The 19,263-nt window shown below is 40.0% G+C and overlaps 1 protein-coding gene across 1 annotated transcript in view; it reads left to right on the top strand.

Annotated features, from left to right (window-relative positions):
* The first annotated feature begins 2,127 nt into the window (after positions 1-2,127).
* LOC105916471 (acid-sensing ion channel 4-A) overlaps positions 2,128-19,263 on the top strand; it is a 161,654-nt gene continuing 144,518 nt past the window's right edge. Inside the window, exon 1 of the mRNA XM_021309721.2 lies at positions 2,128-2,920. Within this exon, the coding sequence (XP_021165396.2) occupies positions 2,345-2,920 (576 nt within the window). The 5' untranslated portion in view covers positions 2,128-2,344. The remainder of the gene's footprint in view (positions 2,921-19,263) is intronic.

Here is a 19,263-nt window from a genome sequence, read left to right as displayed (position 1 = left end):
GGTCAGTGGCATTTAATTGTGCTGTTTTGTTTTTAGGGCATCACACACAAAGCGAGCCTCCTGTTTAGAGGGAAATTGGCTCTGACAAACTAATACGACGCCATCTACTCCTTGAGTGGTTTTCATCCACCAGATGTGTCCGCATGCTTTTTTATTCACATTTGGTATTTAGCCGTGGCGTGGACTGTGAGCTTTCATTCCCTCCGTGAGACTGTAAATAACCCCAGCATCCTCAGGGGATGACAACATAAAACACTGCTGTTAGTGGACCACAGTGCCTGCCAGAGGCTGAGCCCAAACATGGGCGCTTCTCTTCTGCAAAACTAAAACTAATATCCTTCATATCTCTGTTTATCTCACTGGAAAACACCATGACAGACAAGCCTGCTTGAAAAGAGATATACAAAGGGAACATGGACAAAGGATTAGTTTAGCAGATTTTCCCCGACACGTTTTCCAGCACCATCTTGTGAGAGAGTTTTTTGAGCCAATGGATGGGTGGCTGATGGAGAAATGTATGGATGGATGCGTTGACAACACGTGAACAGATGGCTAGACGGACAGACATACAGATAGAAGGATGGACAAATAAAAACCCATGACTGGACAGATGGATAGAAGATAAACAAGCAGATTGCTGGAGGGATGCATGGAAGGATGGAAAGACGGAGACATGAAAGAATGATGATACATACAGATGATAAATCCATGGACAGAAAGATGGATGGATGGATGGATGGATGGATGGATGGATGGATGGATGGATGGATGGATGGATGGATGGATGGATGGATGGATGGATGGATGGATGGATGGATGGATGGATGGATGGATGGATGACACAACTTTTTTACAATGGATTATAAAATAAAATTTGAGAATACAAACGGTATTTCTCATTTTAACTCAATCAATGCTTCTATCATACTGTGCTTCAATCAAAATCTAAAGGAAACTTTAAAATCTAATATTTGACATTTTATCATTTCAATTTAACAAACACTTTCTTAACAAAAAAATTATTTTCGGTGACTTGTCTTTTCCAGAAGAAAATGCCCAGGAAGCGTGATGATCAGTAATCAGTTTTTGTCCCTTTATTTGGTTTTGCACCAGCATGTACTCCCGTTTCCCATGAAGGCACATTTCAGATGCCCTCCTTGACTTGACTTGGCTCGTGTGATCGGCGCGGTTGAATTCACTTTTAAATATGCCTTTTTCTCTGGAGGTCTCAGCCCCTCGCGATGTGACCTGCATGACTAATTCCCTTTAAAGGGGAATAACATGCATTAGGGCTCTCACTTTTCTTCCTTCTATTTGCATAATTTTGTTTGGCAACTTGGAAAGGGGCCATTAACGGCACCGAGACACACACTGTAAAGGTTAGGGATGGGATGTGGATCGATACTTTTGTTTCAACATCTTCCGTTGCATTGGGCTCCGATCGGGGATGCGTTTGCTCATTTGGATTCATGCAGGAGACTTGTGATGCTGCCATTATTTTTGTAATAAGCCGACGTCGTTGTGCTGCCTTTCTTCATCTCTGACAGACACACTTCGCCCGATCAATAGGCGTACTTTTTATTTCCTGCCGCTCGGTCTTACTTCTGCTCATTAATCTTTCAATTAGACGTTCTCTTGAGACGTTATTCGAGGTGACATTAAAGCATGTTGACCTCCTGTGGTCCAGCTGTGTGGGGTAACAACCTCTGACGGCGGCTGCATTCAGGTCAAGAAGTGAAAGCGCCACCAAAACAAGTGGATTACGCAGAAAGGGGAGGGGGAGGGTTAACAGAGGAGGCTGACCGGGAGAAGTTGTGACTGGCGCCAGTCAGGAGGAAATAATCACAATTTTATCTTCCCATGAAAAATTAATCTCCCTGTTCCTATTTTAGCCTGTTTTTTGTTTTGTTTTTTTAAAAAAGCTGCATTTCCTCTTTACCTTTGGGGCAGCATGCAAGGGTGTTTTTGTTGTTATCCCTTGTTTCTGACAGCTGTATTACCACTGATAAGTAGGACCGTGTGAGCTGATCAAGTAGTGAGACAAGCATTCAGAGCAGCAGCAGCAGCAGCAGCACAGCAGCAGCGCTGTAGTCACAAGGAGCCGTGGCAGCAGAAGCAGCAGCAGCAGCAGCACTATCAGTCACAGCGCAGGCAGCAGCAGCGACAGCAGCAGCAGCAACAAACTCTCTCTCGTCTTTTTTTTTTCCCCCCCTCGCTCTTCTTTCCGGAGTTGTATCCCGCTCCGTGGACAAAAGCTGGAGAAGTAGGAGGGAAGTGATCCAGGGCTGAAAGCTGCCATCAAGAAGAAGAAAGAGGGAAAAAAAACGCAGACCTGGCTGCCCACATGCCTATCGAATTTGTTTGCAAAATCAAATTTGCAGAGGAGGATGAGAAGCAGAAAAGCAAGCAAGATGGGGATAAGGAGAGCCTGATCGAAGAGAGCTGCACTCCACCGGCCAAAGACTTGGCAGGGTTTGCCAACTCCTGCTCCCTCCATGGGATCAACCACATCTTCGTCTCTGGCCGCCTGGGTATCCGGCAGACTCTCTGGGCTCTTGCCTTCTTGACTTCTCTGGCGCTCTTTCTGTACCAGGCGGCCAAGTGTGCAATCTCCTACCTGGAGCATCCTCATGTGACCGCTCTGAACGAGGAGGCAACCCCGGAGATGGTCTTCCCCGCGGTGACCATCTGCAACATCAACCGCTTTCGCTTCTCGGCTCTCACCGATGCCGACATCTATCATCTGGCAAACTTGACGGGTCTGCCCCCCAAGAACAGGGACGGGCACAAACCCACCGATCTGATGTACCCAGCCCCCGACATGCAGGACATCTTCAACAGGACGGGACACCAGCTGGAGGAGATGCTGATGAGCTGCAATTTTAGTGGACAAAACTGCTCAGTTGAGGACTTCTCTGTGGTGAGTGCAAAACTTTCTCAAAGTTTCTCTTTTGCTGAATGAATCAAATCTCCCTTTTTTTTTACTTTTACTTTTTCAGTTTTCTCAAATGAAACAACAGATAAGTGACATGAGAGTGAACAACAGGGGGGAAGACAGAATCTCTTTGCCTTTATACCCAGGTTCCAAGGAGGGGGGTGTGTTTCCCAGGATGCAGACCCGCATGCAAAATTCATGGCTTTTTGCTGGATCATTGAGCTGCATCTCTCACTAAGTTCCACGCAGCAACAGTGTTTCTCCTCCGACCAAATTCTCTTATGCTAAGGAACAAAGTCTGCTTCCAACAGATGGAAAACACTGAGCTGTCAGAGGCATTTGTGTACTTTTCATTCTCTCTCCAAAGCAAACCACACTTCAACAGCACCTCTACACGAGGTAACTGGGAGTGCATGGCAACCAAATTATCATCGAAAAATAGCAGAGAGAGATTCAGTCTCTCTCTCTCTCTCTCTCTCTCTCTCTCTCTCTCTCTCTCTCTCTCTCTCTCTCTCTCTCTTTCTCTCTCTCGCTCAGCCTGACATTGTGGAGCAAAAGCGGCTGCCTCTCTCTCCGGCTCTCAGAGCTCTTGTACCTTTCAGGAGGAGAAGGAGTAATGCTTCTTCAATGTTGTATTTCAATCCTGCTGCTGTTAGTATTAAATATTTAAAGACTGACATACATGATTTTTGCATTAGCTAGATTGACTAAAAGGAATGAAACAATTTCCATGAGAGGGAAAGTGTGTTTATGTGCGAGCGTGTGTGTGTGTGTGTGTGTGTGTGAAAGTGAGGAAAGGACGAGAGGGGATCAGGTGAAAGAAGAGCAGTTTGTGCCTGTTGTCTGTGGGCTGTTTATTTAAGGCATTGTCCTTACAGGAGATGGATTTCCCCCCGTTTTCCCCGCAGGAATATTCAATTGATTTAGTGATGATAAACTGCACGTGTCAAGGCTTAATAGGATATGTTGAACATTGACGCGGTTGCGAAGATTTGTTATCATCTCTAAGATGATGCAAAATCATGTGCAAGGTTAACCCAGTAAAACTAAATTCTGCTGATTCTTTTTTTTTTTTTCTTATTTATCCCTGCGACACTGGCATATTTATTTCTCTTTGTTTTTCAAAGCAGCCTCTCATGCTCAGATGTAAAATTACCTGTGACATTAAAATGGATGCCCCTTGAAGAAATTTTCACAATTGCTCAATCAGGCAAAGGAAAATGTCAAGCTCCTCGGGGGAGCTGGAAAGTTTGATCAAATTCTATCTGAAGCAAAAGAAGACGGTAAAAGTTCCTTTTTATGTATGTCCTGCAACGCTGTGACCCTCGCTTTTCCCCCGCGCTCCTGGTGGACGCTACTAAGCAGACATGAAAGACGTCCAGGAATCACCCGGCCTGCGTGAGCCTCCCTCGGACTTCATCGCAGATTAAGATCCCGTTGAAAGTTTGACCCAAGACGCTGTTTTGTCTCCTGTCAGCTGTGTGATCTGCATTTTCTGCCGCTGGCAGTTAGATCTCTTTCAGGCGACTTCACAGCTCCCTCACTTTGCATCCTGCTGGGAGAGCACAACTTGTGGAAAGACTGGGAGCTGTGGGACCAGGCCTGAGAGTAACACATAAAAAAAAAAAAAACACAACACAAAAAAGTGTGTGAACGAATCCACGAGACACACACAAACACAACCACACACATATGTTGGACCTCTTTTCCTGTTTGTGTTTGATTGTTGTCAGCAACTTCAACAGTTGCAGCAGAGATACAACGATCAATCAGCCTCAGATTGGAAATTATTTCTTATTGACGGGCTCTGATTGATAATCAGCCGCATACAAAACTACAAAGAAAATCAGATTTTTGTTTTCCTACTCATCTCCTGTTGTTTTCTATACACACATCAACAAGCAGAACGTTCTTTAGGGTTTCACTAAAAATCAATTCGAGGTTTGGGGCAAAGGTTGGATCTCAAAAGTCTGCACACCCCGGTTTTAAATTGTAGGCTTTTTGTGGTGTAAAATAACCCATCATCGTCCATTTCTTCTATGCTGTTCAATAATAACTGAAAAAACATTAGTGAGAAGAATAATAGGTAAAAACATAACACTAACCCAGCTGCAGAAGCACCTTTTGATTTAAGTTTAGCAGCCAGTTGTCTATCAGGACCCTTCATCTTGACTCAATAATAAGTGTTGACTCTACATTGCAAGTTCTCCATCCTTGTTCACAGCTCTCTTCACATGACACCACGGGTTTTCTACCAGACAGCCAAAACACAACCGTCTTTTATTATAGCCATTCTTTTGTTGATCTGGATAAATGCTTTGAAAACTAAAACCCCTCTTAGTCTTTGGGTGTCAAGCAGACACCTACCAGTTTTGAGAAGAAAAAAAAAACGGAGTCCCATTTGAACCTGTTAATGATTTCATCCATCTTCACAAAAACCTCAGTTTCATCTGAGGAAAAAAAAAAACATTGCATGATTCTCCCACCATGTTTCCCTTTGCGGATGGTGGTGTTTTTTTTTTTTGTTTGTTTTTTGGCAAACGCCTTTTGAAATAGTGGCTGAAATGCATTTTTGTTTGATTGGACCATAACGTTTCCTCCTACAATATTTAGGGAGATTTTAATGCTGAGCATTATGTACTGTCTGTCAGATTCATTTGGACCAATGTTAGATGCGGCGCCTACCTAAAAAAAGAATAAGAAATGCTACCTAAGAAACGTTAAAAACTGAAACATGTGCTTTATCAAAAATATTAGTGAATAACCAGATTAATGCTCCTTATTTATTTTAACACATTTTTTCCTTGACATTTTTTAAGTTAATTTGTATGGGATATGATGAGAAATCTTTGTACTGTTTATCATAGTTTTATTTTTAAGATCTGTAAAATATATATAATGGTCTTTTAAAGCAAAAACCAATTAATACCAGTGACCTCCTATTGATCACACGTAGAAACACATAAGCGAGCCTCGTACGAATAGACGGTCCATCAGGATCAGCTCCTCTTAATCTGTTTTTGTTCGATTGATCATGCAGGGAGCAGCATATGTTTTATCTCAGTAAAAAGCTTTGTAAATCTGTGGCTCTTGGGAGGGAGGAATAATGAAGTGAATATAGGGTCTGTATTTTCAAACATTCTAGTTTTTCTGAACAGATCCTCACCTCTGGCATCAACTTCCAGATTTGACTTGTTTCACCCAGAATCATCATAGGTGAATTCATTTTTATTTTACCCTAGACGTTATAATTTGGTTATTTAGTCACTTATTCGTGGCTGTTTTTAACATCAAAATTCCACATTTTTCTACACTCAGATTTCAACAATTTTTTCCGTTGTTTTTCAGTCCAGCTGAGAATATGCAAAGGTTCGCTATCAACTTAAAATTAATATTTTAGCAGATGTCAGTCTGTAAATGAGGAACCTCTAAAAATTACTGACAGGAAGAGACAGGGTTGAAGGACGGAAGGAAAGATGAAGGGATGCGTAAATGCATGCATGTATGGATGGATAATGTGATAGGAAATAAAGTCTGAACATATTTTTCCATGATCTATCATGTTTTTCTATATCTACCCAACTGGAAAGAGAACTCGCTTCCTTTTTAGCCTATTCTAAAAGAAAAAAAAAAAGAAAAAAATTATTTATTTATAGCAGATGCTTCCACAGTGGTCAGGCTTTAAACATGTAATTTAAATGTGCAATTTAAAAACTACAAACTGTAGAGAAGCAGATACTTGGGGGTTGATAGAAGTACAGACCGCTGAATGTGAACAAACAAATGGATGCACGGTTAGATGAATGGATGTGACTTTTTGGCAATGATATAGGAAATAACATCTTAAAGTACAAGTATTTTTACATGATGTATCATGTTCACCAGACTTATCCAGACATGGAAAATACCTACTTTTCCACATTTGCATTCCTACAGATGTAAAATCTGTTTTGCCTGTTTTTAAATCAACAAAGTCACACAAAAATTACAGACAGTAACAAAGCAGATAAATGAGTGTGTGGTTTGATGGAGTGTTGAAAAACAGATACATAGATGGATGGATGGATGGATGGATGGATGGATGGATGGATGGATGGATGGATGGATGGATGGATGGATGGATGGATGGCTGGAAGGACATAAGTGACCAGATCAGTGATCAAAGCAAAAAAAGTGTTGACCCCCTTCAGGTAGGAGATACGCCCTACTAAGGTGTCGAACCAACAGACTAAAAAACACTTTTGTCCCTACAGTCTCTGGCTTTTTAAACACACTGTAGTGTACCTTATATCAGGTCCTGGTTTAAGGCCACTATCTAATTGCAGCACTTTATGTTTTATTTTAACTTCAACTTCAGCTTTTATCGTTTGTTTTTACTTCAAGTCTTAGCTCCAGTCTTTCTTTTTTTGCAGATGTTTTAGATCGATCTCCTTTAGCTTTTATAAGTCGCTTCTCATCCTTCTGTCTTGTCTATTGTCTGCATTATTTGTGTGATTATATGGCTGCTATTGTTACTACCGCTATTACTTGCTGCAAATGAATTGCTCTCCGGGGACCTAATAAAGTAAAGTCTAGTAAAGTATTTGAGAGTGGGGTAGGGAATAAAGCCTTTAATATTTTTATATTGTGAATCATGTTTCTCCTACTTATCCAGACCTAGAAAATACTTAAGTGCAATTATTTCTCAGATCCATTGTTCTCTGTCCCTTTTTTAGGATAAATGGATGGCTGGATGGATAGATGGATGGATGAATGGATGAATGGATGAATGGACTAAGCTTTTAGACCATGGCATAGGGAACAAAATCTGGAAATACACATTTTACCACCTATCTATTTTTTACCTAAAAAATCAAAATCCCATGCTTGCTTCCTGACTGTGTAACCCTGATTATTGTATTAGGTTGGTGAAATCTGTGTCAAAGGTATGTTAAAGCTTCTATTTGAAATATTAGTTTATTTCAGAAAACCCTAAGGAAACACTAATCTCAATGCAAAAGCAAAGCCCTCAAACTGCTCTAATTAATGGCAGAGAAATACACTGTCACATAACAAATTTGTTTCGCTCCATTCCCATAGACTGCCATGATTATTTGACGTAGGTAAAAAGGCCATTCCTCATAATTAAAGATAACATTACTGACTTGGATTAATCTCAGAAGATAAAGCTGATTCAACAAGCCATGAATGAATAGATTAATATATTTTTTTTCCTCCCAGCCTGACTCCTTGAATAATTGTTCATCTAGTGTTTAGAGCTGCCGCAGAGATGAGCAGCGAGCCCTTTGGTTTTTATTTTTTTTAAACAAAGCCATGAATTGGTTTGCTCTGACTCTCAGCTGTGTTTGCTGCTGCATTATCAGATTTCGCTCTCAGCAAGGACAGATCCCCGCTGCATATATTCATGGAGATAGCTAAAACACCTATGGGGAGTCATGTGAGGTGATCTATAAAAACCTGTGTTAACAGGGGCGGCACTGAAGAGCTCTTCGACTTCAATTTGTCATTTCACTGACTGAAGCCTCTGTTGTGTATTTTATAGATAATTGAACGTTTAATGGTGAAAGGCACAGATGATGTTTATCCCGTTTACCCTTTTTTTTTTGTCCCTCAGCAGAAAAGGGACCTCAAACCGCATGAATATAATTTTACGATATAAAGAAATGGCACAAAATAAGGAACCTCAAGTGTGCTGCCCTTGTGTGGGTCAACAGAAAACCATGATTACAATGTGAAAAAAGGCTTAATGGTGGGCACTGGCGAGAGTGTGTTTTTGTAACATCACAAATAGTCATAAGTGTAATAACATAGATATAAGCAGGCATGGCCTTGTATGAGATTTTTACTGTGTGGTGACATTGAGGGAAAATACCACATTATCACATTTAGACAAAAATTAAATGAAAAACATTCCAAATGTATAAACTGATCTAATTATTTTTACTTAAAATAGAAAACTAAGTGATTCATACTGATTGTATAATAAAGTTACATGAATTTCACAAGATGTTAAATGTTATCTTTACTTAAAAATGTCTGTTGTGTCCACCTGTACATATTGTTTGTGTGAATCCTAAGCCGGTGTCTGTCCTGAACCACATGTGGTGCCCAAGCCTTTTTCTAGAAAAAAAAAAAAAAAAAAAAGAAAAAAAAAAAAACACAATCCACGACCAAAACTTTATTTTATTCTATTACTCTTCTTGTTTAATCACACTTGCTTTATTATAGATTTAAAAATGACAATATCTATAACAAGGCATAAAAAATGTATTTATTTTACATAAAGTTAAGGTGACCCTTTTAGTTAAACAGTCAGCACTGGTAGCCCTTCGTATGACACAACACCAATGAAGTAGCTCTCAGTTTCAAAAAGGTTGGTGACCGCTGCACCTCTGTAACACGCGGTGACAATAAAAGATTCCTGATTCTTACTTTGACATATGGTTGTAAGCAAAAACATTGAATCAGTCATATCATTTGTATGATTTAAAGCCCTTTTAATGAGATGTGTGAAGAATACCAAAGTGACCTGACTTTTCTCCAGCTATAAAGAATAATATTTGATTCCTCTCAGTGTACTGCCAGTCCGCTGGCTGAAAAAGGGCCACTACATTGTTGTGCAACAATAGGTTTGGTTATAACAATAAGCGCCAAAGGAAGTTATTAACAAAGTTAGTAATTTAAATAAATAATAATCTTTATTTGTCATTGCAACTTTGTACATTCCAGTGATTCCAAGCAGCTCTCCGCCAATGTCAACCATTGTTTTATAAATACCTGCCCTGTGAGATGTTATTTGTTAATTCGTGTTGCATTAAGGGTGTTCCTTGTCCATTTATTTAAGCTAAAACAATTTTTTTAATGTGTTACATATGTAGCAAATACAATTAGGCTGTATTTCTATTGAGCAATGCTGGATTTACTGACAGGAGACGCCTGAGTTGAACATTTAGGAGGAACCGTCAAGTGGATAGACGCGTTTGGTGTGAATGTACCTTTGCAGAACAACAGGTGAAGGGCATTCACGCACTGCCGTTCTCAAACAGCAACCACTGCTCACATATATAGAATAAACACAAACAAAAAAACACATTAATCAACTAAAGCTCCTTACATAAAAATATGTGGTGATTTTTAGCAATAAACTTTGCAGATTCAGGCAAACTGGTAATTTCTGAAGAAAAGATGTGAGGAGAAAAAGCTCGGGTCAGAACTACGGTCTGATGTTCTCCATCAGTAACGTTGTATTACTTCCCTGCTCTGAAACGGTGTAAAAATCACTCCAACATCAGAGGAAATTTGTGTTCTTAACACATTTTCTATAATGTGAGTCTACAATATGTGTCTGAGAGGAGCATGGACCAGATGCACAGACGTAAAATTGGTCAATGATAGACAAAACTGAGACATTGTGGTTGTTTTAATAAAATTTTAACACCATAATGTTCTTACATTACCTAAAACAAACCCAAAAATAGTTCTAATGAGCACGTTTAGTTTCTCTGCGTCCATGGATGCTGAAAGCAGAAGTCCACACTTGATTTAATTTGTTTAATTAATATTTCCACTAATGATAGCTGATTTTATCAGTGCATTTGAATGTGAGTACTTAAAAATAGGGATATTTATCAGAGGGGATGCGTGTGAATGTTGTGTCTGTGAACAAAAATACCAATTACACCTATTAAATAATTTAAATCTGGCAGAAAATATGAGCGGCAGCTGAATGTAAAGTGGAGATGACTCAAATGTTACACTGGTAATAATGAGCTTGTAAGAAATGCTTAACCTTTAGCGGTCTATGATCAGACCAGCATGATCAGATCACATGGTGCTTTCAAGACAAAAAAAACTAGGTCACCTGGAGCGCTGCTATCGGCTTAGATGTAAAGGTTTAGAACTCTTTGTAAAAAACACACACGATGGTTTGAAAATACTAAAATATTTATCCATGTGTAAGAGTGGGATAGGATGGAAGAAGAAAAGCAGGTGATTTCATAGATTTATCGCTCAAATCAGTTGATACCGCTACACATGATGGATTTGGGTCTAGTGTGGAGCATAGTGCTGCAAAGTTAACGGTGAGAAATATTTAGACAATAACAGGGGTCAATGTTTGGCTCTTTACTTCTTCTTTATCTGAACAAAGATGAGTAAATCTCTGAATTTATTTCTTAGAACTGGATGCACAAATTTTCCTCTTGTTTTCTATGAGGTTGTATTTTCGAAGTTGAAGGTGTTTCATTTATGATTTGATGCTTTTGAGTATAATTGTAAAAATAAATATCAGATCATTAGTTGAAAAGAAAGGAAACCGAGCATGAATATTTCAAACTTTTTTATGTGGTATATAAAGCAAAATCCAAAATATTCAAAAGCAGCCCAAAAGTTGCAGAACCCTAAAGGTTGACACCACGATATAACAAAACCTACAGGCAGTTTTCTGATGTATCTTTCTACCCTAATGATCTGATTTGGCTATGGTTCCCCTGGGGAAACGGCATTGGAAATAACAGCGGCCTCAGAAAACTACCCTGCTTCCTGAAAATAGGTTCCTGTGAAGGAAACCCACCTAAACACATTTGGTACCGTGACTTGGCTTTGCGACAGCTGTTTTAAGCATGCCGTATTGAAGCAGTGGACAAATCCCGTTTTTAAGAGGCAACCCTCTTTTTTTAGACCAATGTTAGATGCATCTCATTGAGAGTGGCATCCATTTCCCTAGTGGGTCAAATGTCTGCGCACCACTTAGCAGCACACTCACGCACCCGCCCATCCACACGCACCCCCATGCATCTTCTCCGGCTACCAGCCTTTCCCCCTAGTGGGGAACACAGAGTGTGGGAGCGTGAAAGTGACTGGCTATCTTGACTTGCTTCATCTCCACCAGCCTGTCAATTAGTCCATCCGCAGTTGCGCCGCTGTGGGAGTCCCTGCAGCTTAACATGCTGTCTGATATCTGATCCTCACACGCCCAACCCTGGAGACCGGCACAGAGTGTTATTACGCCCCTGACAACCCATAAACAAACAAATGCATGCCGCTTTTTTTTTTTTTTTTTTGCCTTTGCTTCACATTTTGCAAAGAAACACAAAGGCAAACATAGTGCAAAATCCGGAGGAGAATCTAACGCTCCTCTTCCGGCGTATTAATGGAAGATGAATTGCAGTACAGTGCAACTGCTCGGCTGCCCCCTCTGATATGCATCACCGCTGTCTAATCAGATGAAACCCACCTGTGACCAGAAACTGGATAACACCAATATGCAAACAGTTGATGTTTGGGAAAGGTTTGCTTTTTCTCTCTCGCCGGCTGTCTGTGCCAAGAGCTTGATGAGGAGAATCTGCAGCTCGGGGATGGCTTTTAACTCTACGATAAAGGCTTCCGATGTTGTGGTGCAGCTAAACCCCCCCTTCCCTAACCCCTGGGAGTCTTTTACTCACACAGACATTTGTCTCTCTCTGACAAGTCATACACCAAGCAGCCGGTACTGTTAATGTCGCTGCAAAGACCCACACACACACACACACACACACACACACACACACACACAGACTCACACAAGGTGTTTACCTGAACAACTCACACACCAGTGTAGTGTGTGTTGTGCAGGTAGAAAGCTTTCTCGGACAAACACACAGGTCTCATCACAGATTGAGAGAGTCGACTAGCAAGATTGATCATGACTCCTGACTGGGTGCCCCTCCCTCTCTGGAGGATCAATACATCCTTCAGTCAGATTGCCTCCCTGCCCTCCCTCCACCAAGCCTGGTGTGACTAATTATCTTGTGTCTGTGTTTTGGGCCCCGGTCTCAGCTGCATTTGTTAATGCTGCGACGGCAGGCGAAGAAACTGATCTTTGGAACAAGATATCTGTTTATTTTAGCTTATATCCAGCTCATATCAATCAATATACACTGTCTGCCATTTCCCCAAAGTGCACTGAAATTACGGGAGGATATGGGATGAGTCACAGCCCGCGCTGTCCATCTGGACGAGGAGGAAGGAGCGTTTTAGGCTTAGCAAATCAGGATATAAAAGCAAAAATAGAAGTTCTTCGTTCCGTAAGTCCTGCGTCTAAGCATCACCGGATCAAGAGAAAAGTTTATTCTAATACCTTGATAATCTTGAGCAAAAACTCCACTTTTCAAGTATTTAAAATGTAAATTTCAAACAAAACAAAAACAGGTTTGGTGAAACATGATCTTTTTGATTGAAATTTGGAAACAAAAATGCAACTGCTGGAACGACTTATGCTAGAATGATCACACATGATATGTGTAATTATACATATAATTTTACTTTATTTATCCCAAGGAAAAATTTTGTGTAGCGGTTGCAATAAAAAGTTGGAAATTAATACAGAGTGAGAGTAAAATAAACATAAAATGGTAACCAGCGCATCCTCAGTATCAAATTACATGTAGTGAACAACCAGAGACTCCTATGGACAAAACGGGTTTTACTTGTGTATTTTAATTCCATTCTAATGTCCCACTTCTTGTTTTATTTATTTTCTAGTAACTGTAGGACTTTGAGATTTCTTGGAAATCTAAAGTGCATTACAAATAAAATCCATTATTGTAGAGCAGTCTGTATCAGTTATTTTATCAACTCATGGCACAAATGAAAGTACTTTTAAAAGTTAATTGTCAACTGCCCACTTAAAGAGTTTTTTTTAAATTAATTATTCTTGATTCAACAGAATCAAGTACAATAGTAAGTAAAAAATGAAGCACAATGCCGTTATTTTGCACTCAGACTGTTTTAAAAACTGTTTGAAATGTATAAAAACCTGAATTTGTGAAAACACAAAAGAGAGCACCTCTAAAGCTTTTCGCAATAAGGAAAAGCTTAGATTAAGAAAGGTGCAAAAAACACAACGTGAAGTCAAGCCAAAATTTCAGTGCTATCATGGAGCTTGCCTGCAAGCTGAATTCCTGCAGTATTTGTGTATTTACAAACACATGAGAATCCATCTTGTACCGCTGCTGTCTCAATCTTTTGGGCCTGGACCAAAATCGGTTGCAGTATCATGTTTTAAGGCGGGACATACAGCTCTGACAAACGCAACATCTGCCGAGGCCACAACTGAACCAAAATAAAAATGGCAGCGCAGGAGGAGGGACGGGGAGCTGCTGTTATCACATCTGTTTTGTCAGAATCCACAATTTCTTTTTAAAGGAAAAGCGTTAAGAAGTGCCTCGACCTTAACTTGTGGTTTGTCATGGCACCTGCTGCTTCCATTTTCATTTGCTGCCGTGATTGGCTAAAATCAACCATTGGTAGGCAGGCACTAGGTGTCGTTTAGCCCAATTAGCTCAGAAAGTTCTGGTGAAGGTCCCTCCTTTCCTCGAATGGATTTGATTGGAGCAGTTCGAGATTGCTAATGTGCAGAACGTAGAGCGCTGCATATTATCAATCTGACTTGCCAGGTTAATGGAGACTTTTAGTTGCCTAGAAACTGAGTCGATGATATTGTGATACACCGTAAAACCAGAAACTGACCCTTACTCCTGCGTGAAGTACCTTTCATGAACTCCCATTACGCCCCTGATGTATATTTACTGTGTCCTTCCTGATGCTGCCCCGTTTTTTTGTATACTTAATGCTCATCTTACCATTTGAGGATGAAAGTTCAATGTTCTATACTCAATCTGAAAGTGCCCTCAAGTGATCAAATAATTATTTGCTGAATTAATTATAAAATAAGGCCAGGTCCCCTGCCATGTCTGCCATTTCAGGTATTTTACATGCCGAATGAATCCTCACCAGGTTCAGACAAAGCAGCTATATGGTTGTTAAAAAATGTCAACATTGAGTCATTGCTGCAACAGTTGAGTAGCACTTGTCTAAACTCCCCAGCAGTGGCACATATATGCAACTTATATGACACTAAGTTGTGACACTCATGCCATGGACCTATTCAACATCTCTAAAAAAAAAATCCATCACAGCCTGGCTTAACTGGAGTTTAAACAGCGTACACTATCACTCAACCTCTGAAAGTCAAGGCATATATCCAAACATGACTGCAGGGTAAGGACATTTAAAAAACGTTATTTGGCTGTGTGTTTGTTTAGTTTGTGTTGTTATGTTATAGGGAATTTTTTTCTCTGAATACAGTTTCAATATCTCAGATGTTCTGTCGAATGAAAGGGTTGGTCTTTTTTTAAACTCATGTTAGCAATTTCAAATATTTTTTTACCACTTCTTTGGTGAGCTTGGCTAAACATCCAAACATGTCAGTTCTATGCAAAGCAGTGTTATGTTTTTGGATGGGTTTTTCATATAAAATAATCTGACTAAAGATAGGAAATGTTGCTGCACAATCTTGTAATTTGTAAAACAGTATTATCTGGTCCTTTGTCAAAACAAATCATTGTTTCTCACACTTTTCTTTAACGATGACTGGCGTTCACTGTGCAGATAGCTGTGATTATGAAACTCTCTGGCTAAGCTCACTTTAATTTCACATGTCATCCCGCCTGCCAATGTAAGCTCTCTATTTTGTCATATTTCCCAGACTCTGAATGCATTAGCGGAAAATCCTCTGAAAAATTAACCAAGCTTGCTCTTAGGTCGCCACATAATGGGTTTGTGCTCCTTCAAACCCCCCACACGTAAGGTTTAATTAGTTCGTGAGAAATGCCAAACACTTGTAGCAACTCCCCCCCCCCCCCCAAAAAAAAAAAAAAAAAAACACAGAAAAGGGACACAGTACATAATAATTTGGTGCATGCACAAGTGTAAGTTTCATTTGTGCAAGTCTGTAATGTCTAAAGAAATTGCAGGTAGTTCACAGCATAAATATTTACTTAGGATGAAAAAAATGTGTTTTAAAAACTTTTTTTAACTATTCCACAGAACTAAACTTTAGCCTTTAGATAATTTTACATATACAGCTTGCCCATTCAATATAGATTTACACCTCCATATCAATGACCATGTGCAAAAAACAATAAATATATCATCAAAGTTGAAAAAAAATAAAAATAGCTGCTGCATTACACATGTTTTACAGACTTTTCTGATACAGATACTAAAAACTTGGGAGAACAATGTGAAGCTGGTTTGTAAAAAGTAAACAACAGTGCAGGCTTTTGTATAAAGCTGCTGTCCTTAGTGTAAAAAAATGGAAGCTGATGTGATGAAAGAACAAAATTGCATGTTGTCTAAATGGCAAGCAGTCATTAATAGTTTCATGTTTTCAATTGCACAGTTTCAAATATTCAAAAATATTTTCACTATACTATTTTTACACTATTAAGTTAATGTAATAGATGAGATAGCCCAGGAGTAACCTCTTAAAGTAAGACGCTTTTAAAACCACAGTTGGTAAACTTCAAGTGATGTTCTGTAAGTCGAGGGCTGGCTATCCCAACCATTTAACTAATAACATACATAAGCTTGTTATACTTGTTTAGAGCAGAACAGAAATATGTATTATGATGTTTAACAGGCACTTGAAAACTACTGCTACATTTAGCAAGTAATTAATCTATACTATTGCTTACCTCTGCATCATACTCAACATAAGTGTAACAAATAAAAACCCCACACAAAAAGGAGGTTTAAAAATAAAACAACTTGACTTCTATTCTGAAGCTGAAGATGTTTCGCTTCCCATCCAGGAAGCTTTCTCAGTTCAAAATGTCTGGAGTAGTGTGGAGTTCCCAGCTTTGTAGACCTGCAGGTGAGGCCTCGTTAGAGTTGAGATTCACATGTAGACTTACCTGGAACTGATCGCCCCACACAGTGGAGAGTCGTTAGGCTCATCGTTTGCCTGGCTCACAGGAGGAATGTCGTGGTCACAGCTACTTCAGACATTTTGAATTGAGAAAGTGTCATGGATGGGAAGTGAAACATCTTCAGCTTCAGAATAGAAATTCAGTTGTTTTATTTATTTTTTTAACCTTTTTTTGGATTGATTATGACCTGGATGATTGAGAGTCGTCAACAACAAAAACCCAATACAAACGCATACTTTGACACTGAAGTTGTGTAGGTAAATTTACTAATACCTTTGTCCATCATTGTTGTATTTTGCGAGAATGTTTGAAACTCCCGCTTTTAAAACATACTCTGAGATGATTTTGTTCCAGAGTGTTTTTATTCCTTCCAGGGTGCAGGTTTGATTTTTGCCTCTGACTAAGGTAAAACGGAGGTTAAAGGAATGTCTACCACAAAGGTTCAGTGATTTGAAGCAGGAGCAGCACATACAGCCTAAAGCACATATCACTAATCAGACATTGTTAAATTGAATATATCTGTGGCTGCAGTAGCATTGCAACCACATTTCACAGTAAGTTGATCAATGTCATTGTCTGCAAGCTGATATTTTATAAAGGATTGTAGAAACATGGCCAGTGTGACTTGGATGGAAATGTCAGTCGGCTCCAATCCAGCCAATGGAGACTGCATACAGCACAAATGTCATAGTGAATATTTACCCCTGGCACAGTCGAAACATGAGGGTCTCGTCTGTCCGCTTGGCTGGATGCTTGGCCCTTATCCTGAATTACGTCTAATGTCACACACTCGGCTGTGCCCTGACTACTTTTTCAAGTTTATTACCACATGTACAATGTCTCTCCATGTCTTTTTAGCATCACTTTTCCATCATTCCTTTCCTGTGTTTTGTCCCTCACTTTACCTTAAGCTACATTCATGCAAGCAGAGTTAGAGGTATGAACACTAAGAGGCAGTGACAGGTGTGATATTTTTTCTGAATCTATATAAGTTGATGGTGTGAACCACCTGAGCAAAGCCTTCCTGGATGATGATGTTTGGCTCCTACTCTCCTCTTGGGAGGTGCACGTAATCATTTACCAAATGGCCTCTAGGCTATCTTACCAGCAAATGCACTACATGCACATTTTCTATGTGTTCATTCATTACCTCTTATGTTGCCTAATATTGTACACCATGCTTATGAAACAAAAGGCAGTGCCATGATAGAAATCGCTAAATAATTCAAGTTAATACTTTCCAAATGTTATCAGCTTTTTCTGGCCTTTGATGCCATTTGCTGTGTGGGAACCTCTGTTTTTACACTATTGTATAAAGCTAATATGAAACAGTGCTGAATTATAGTTTTTCACTTAAATTACCTTTTACTATTTCTGTTCAGGAGGTACTACACCGCAGGACACAATTTACCACTGGTCAGAATAACTTAGTTCACACAGAATGCCATGGCTTCACATCTTTGCACCTAGTTTGTACCAGGAGCCCGTTTCACTTATTGCTCCATACTTCATTAAAGGAGCAATAAGTAATAATGACACCTTGTGTTTCAAATCGGAACAACACATACGCAACAGCTTGCCGCTGACAACAGCATATGCTGTTTCCTCAGTGGTCCGTTGCTGCTGTGAAACTCAACTGAATTTTTACTTAAACAGGATATGTATACGATGTTGTGTTCAGTTCTATTTCTGGTCTACTTCTCTTACTGGCTTCCATGTTTGCAGGCTGCTGCTCTTTTGCCAAAATAAAATGGGAACTCTCATGTGATTGGTTCAGGAACCAGGAAGTAAACACAGGTTCCACATCGCACCGGAGTAGTTCTGCAACATACCTCTAATTTCGAAAGAAGCATTTCTTACTTATTGCTCATGCAACTGTTGATGGTATACATTCAACAAGGGGTTATGTTTGGTCCACGTTGACGTCATAGCATCACACAGTTGCAATAGATTTGCCGGTTGTTCGTCCATGAGGAGAATCTGATCAGCTAAAGCCAAATGGTGCTCTGTTGAATTGAGATCTGCTGGCTGTGGAGGCCAGTGAAGTACAACTAACTTGTTTTCATGTTCAGTAAACCTGTTTGAGGTGATATGAGCTTTTGTGCATGGTGCATTTTAGGTCCTGAATGGACATACATGGTCCAGATTGATACTCATCGAGGCTGTGGTGGATGCTCGTTTTACCATTACTCCTTCACTGCCAGCCGGAATCATTGATACAAGGCAGGATGAATCCATACTGTGCCTGAAAGTCCCAGTACATTAACATTTTCAGAAATGCCAGCCCTTATGACACCCACAACCATGCTGCATTCAGAGTGACTTAAGGCGCAGTTCCCCCGGCCCTGCTCATTTTCGCCCATCTGACTCGTCTTGCTAATGTCGGGCCTCCCTGCTGAGGGAGCTTTCAGGGCCTTCCCGGGGTCTGAGCTCCCTATAGCGGCCACTGATGCCAGAGCAGACCACCCCGTCTGGCTGTTGCGAGTCATGGAGCTACAATTTAACAGTCACAGAGTTACAATTTAACATGCTTAAAGGAGCAATAAGCAATTTTTTATACTAGGTGAGACTTGGGCA

The sequence above is a fragment of the Fundulus heteroclitus genome, chromosome 7 (assembly GCF_011125445.2).
Source record: "Fundulus heteroclitus isolate FHET01 chromosome 7, MU-UCD_Fhet_4.1, whole genome shotgun sequence".
Classification (NCBI taxonomy): domain Eukaryota; kingdom Metazoa; phylum Chordata; class Actinopteri; order Cyprinodontiformes; family Fundulidae; genus Fundulus; species Fundulus heteroclitus.
This window is presented reverse-complemented; position numbering and strand designations above follow the sequence as displayed.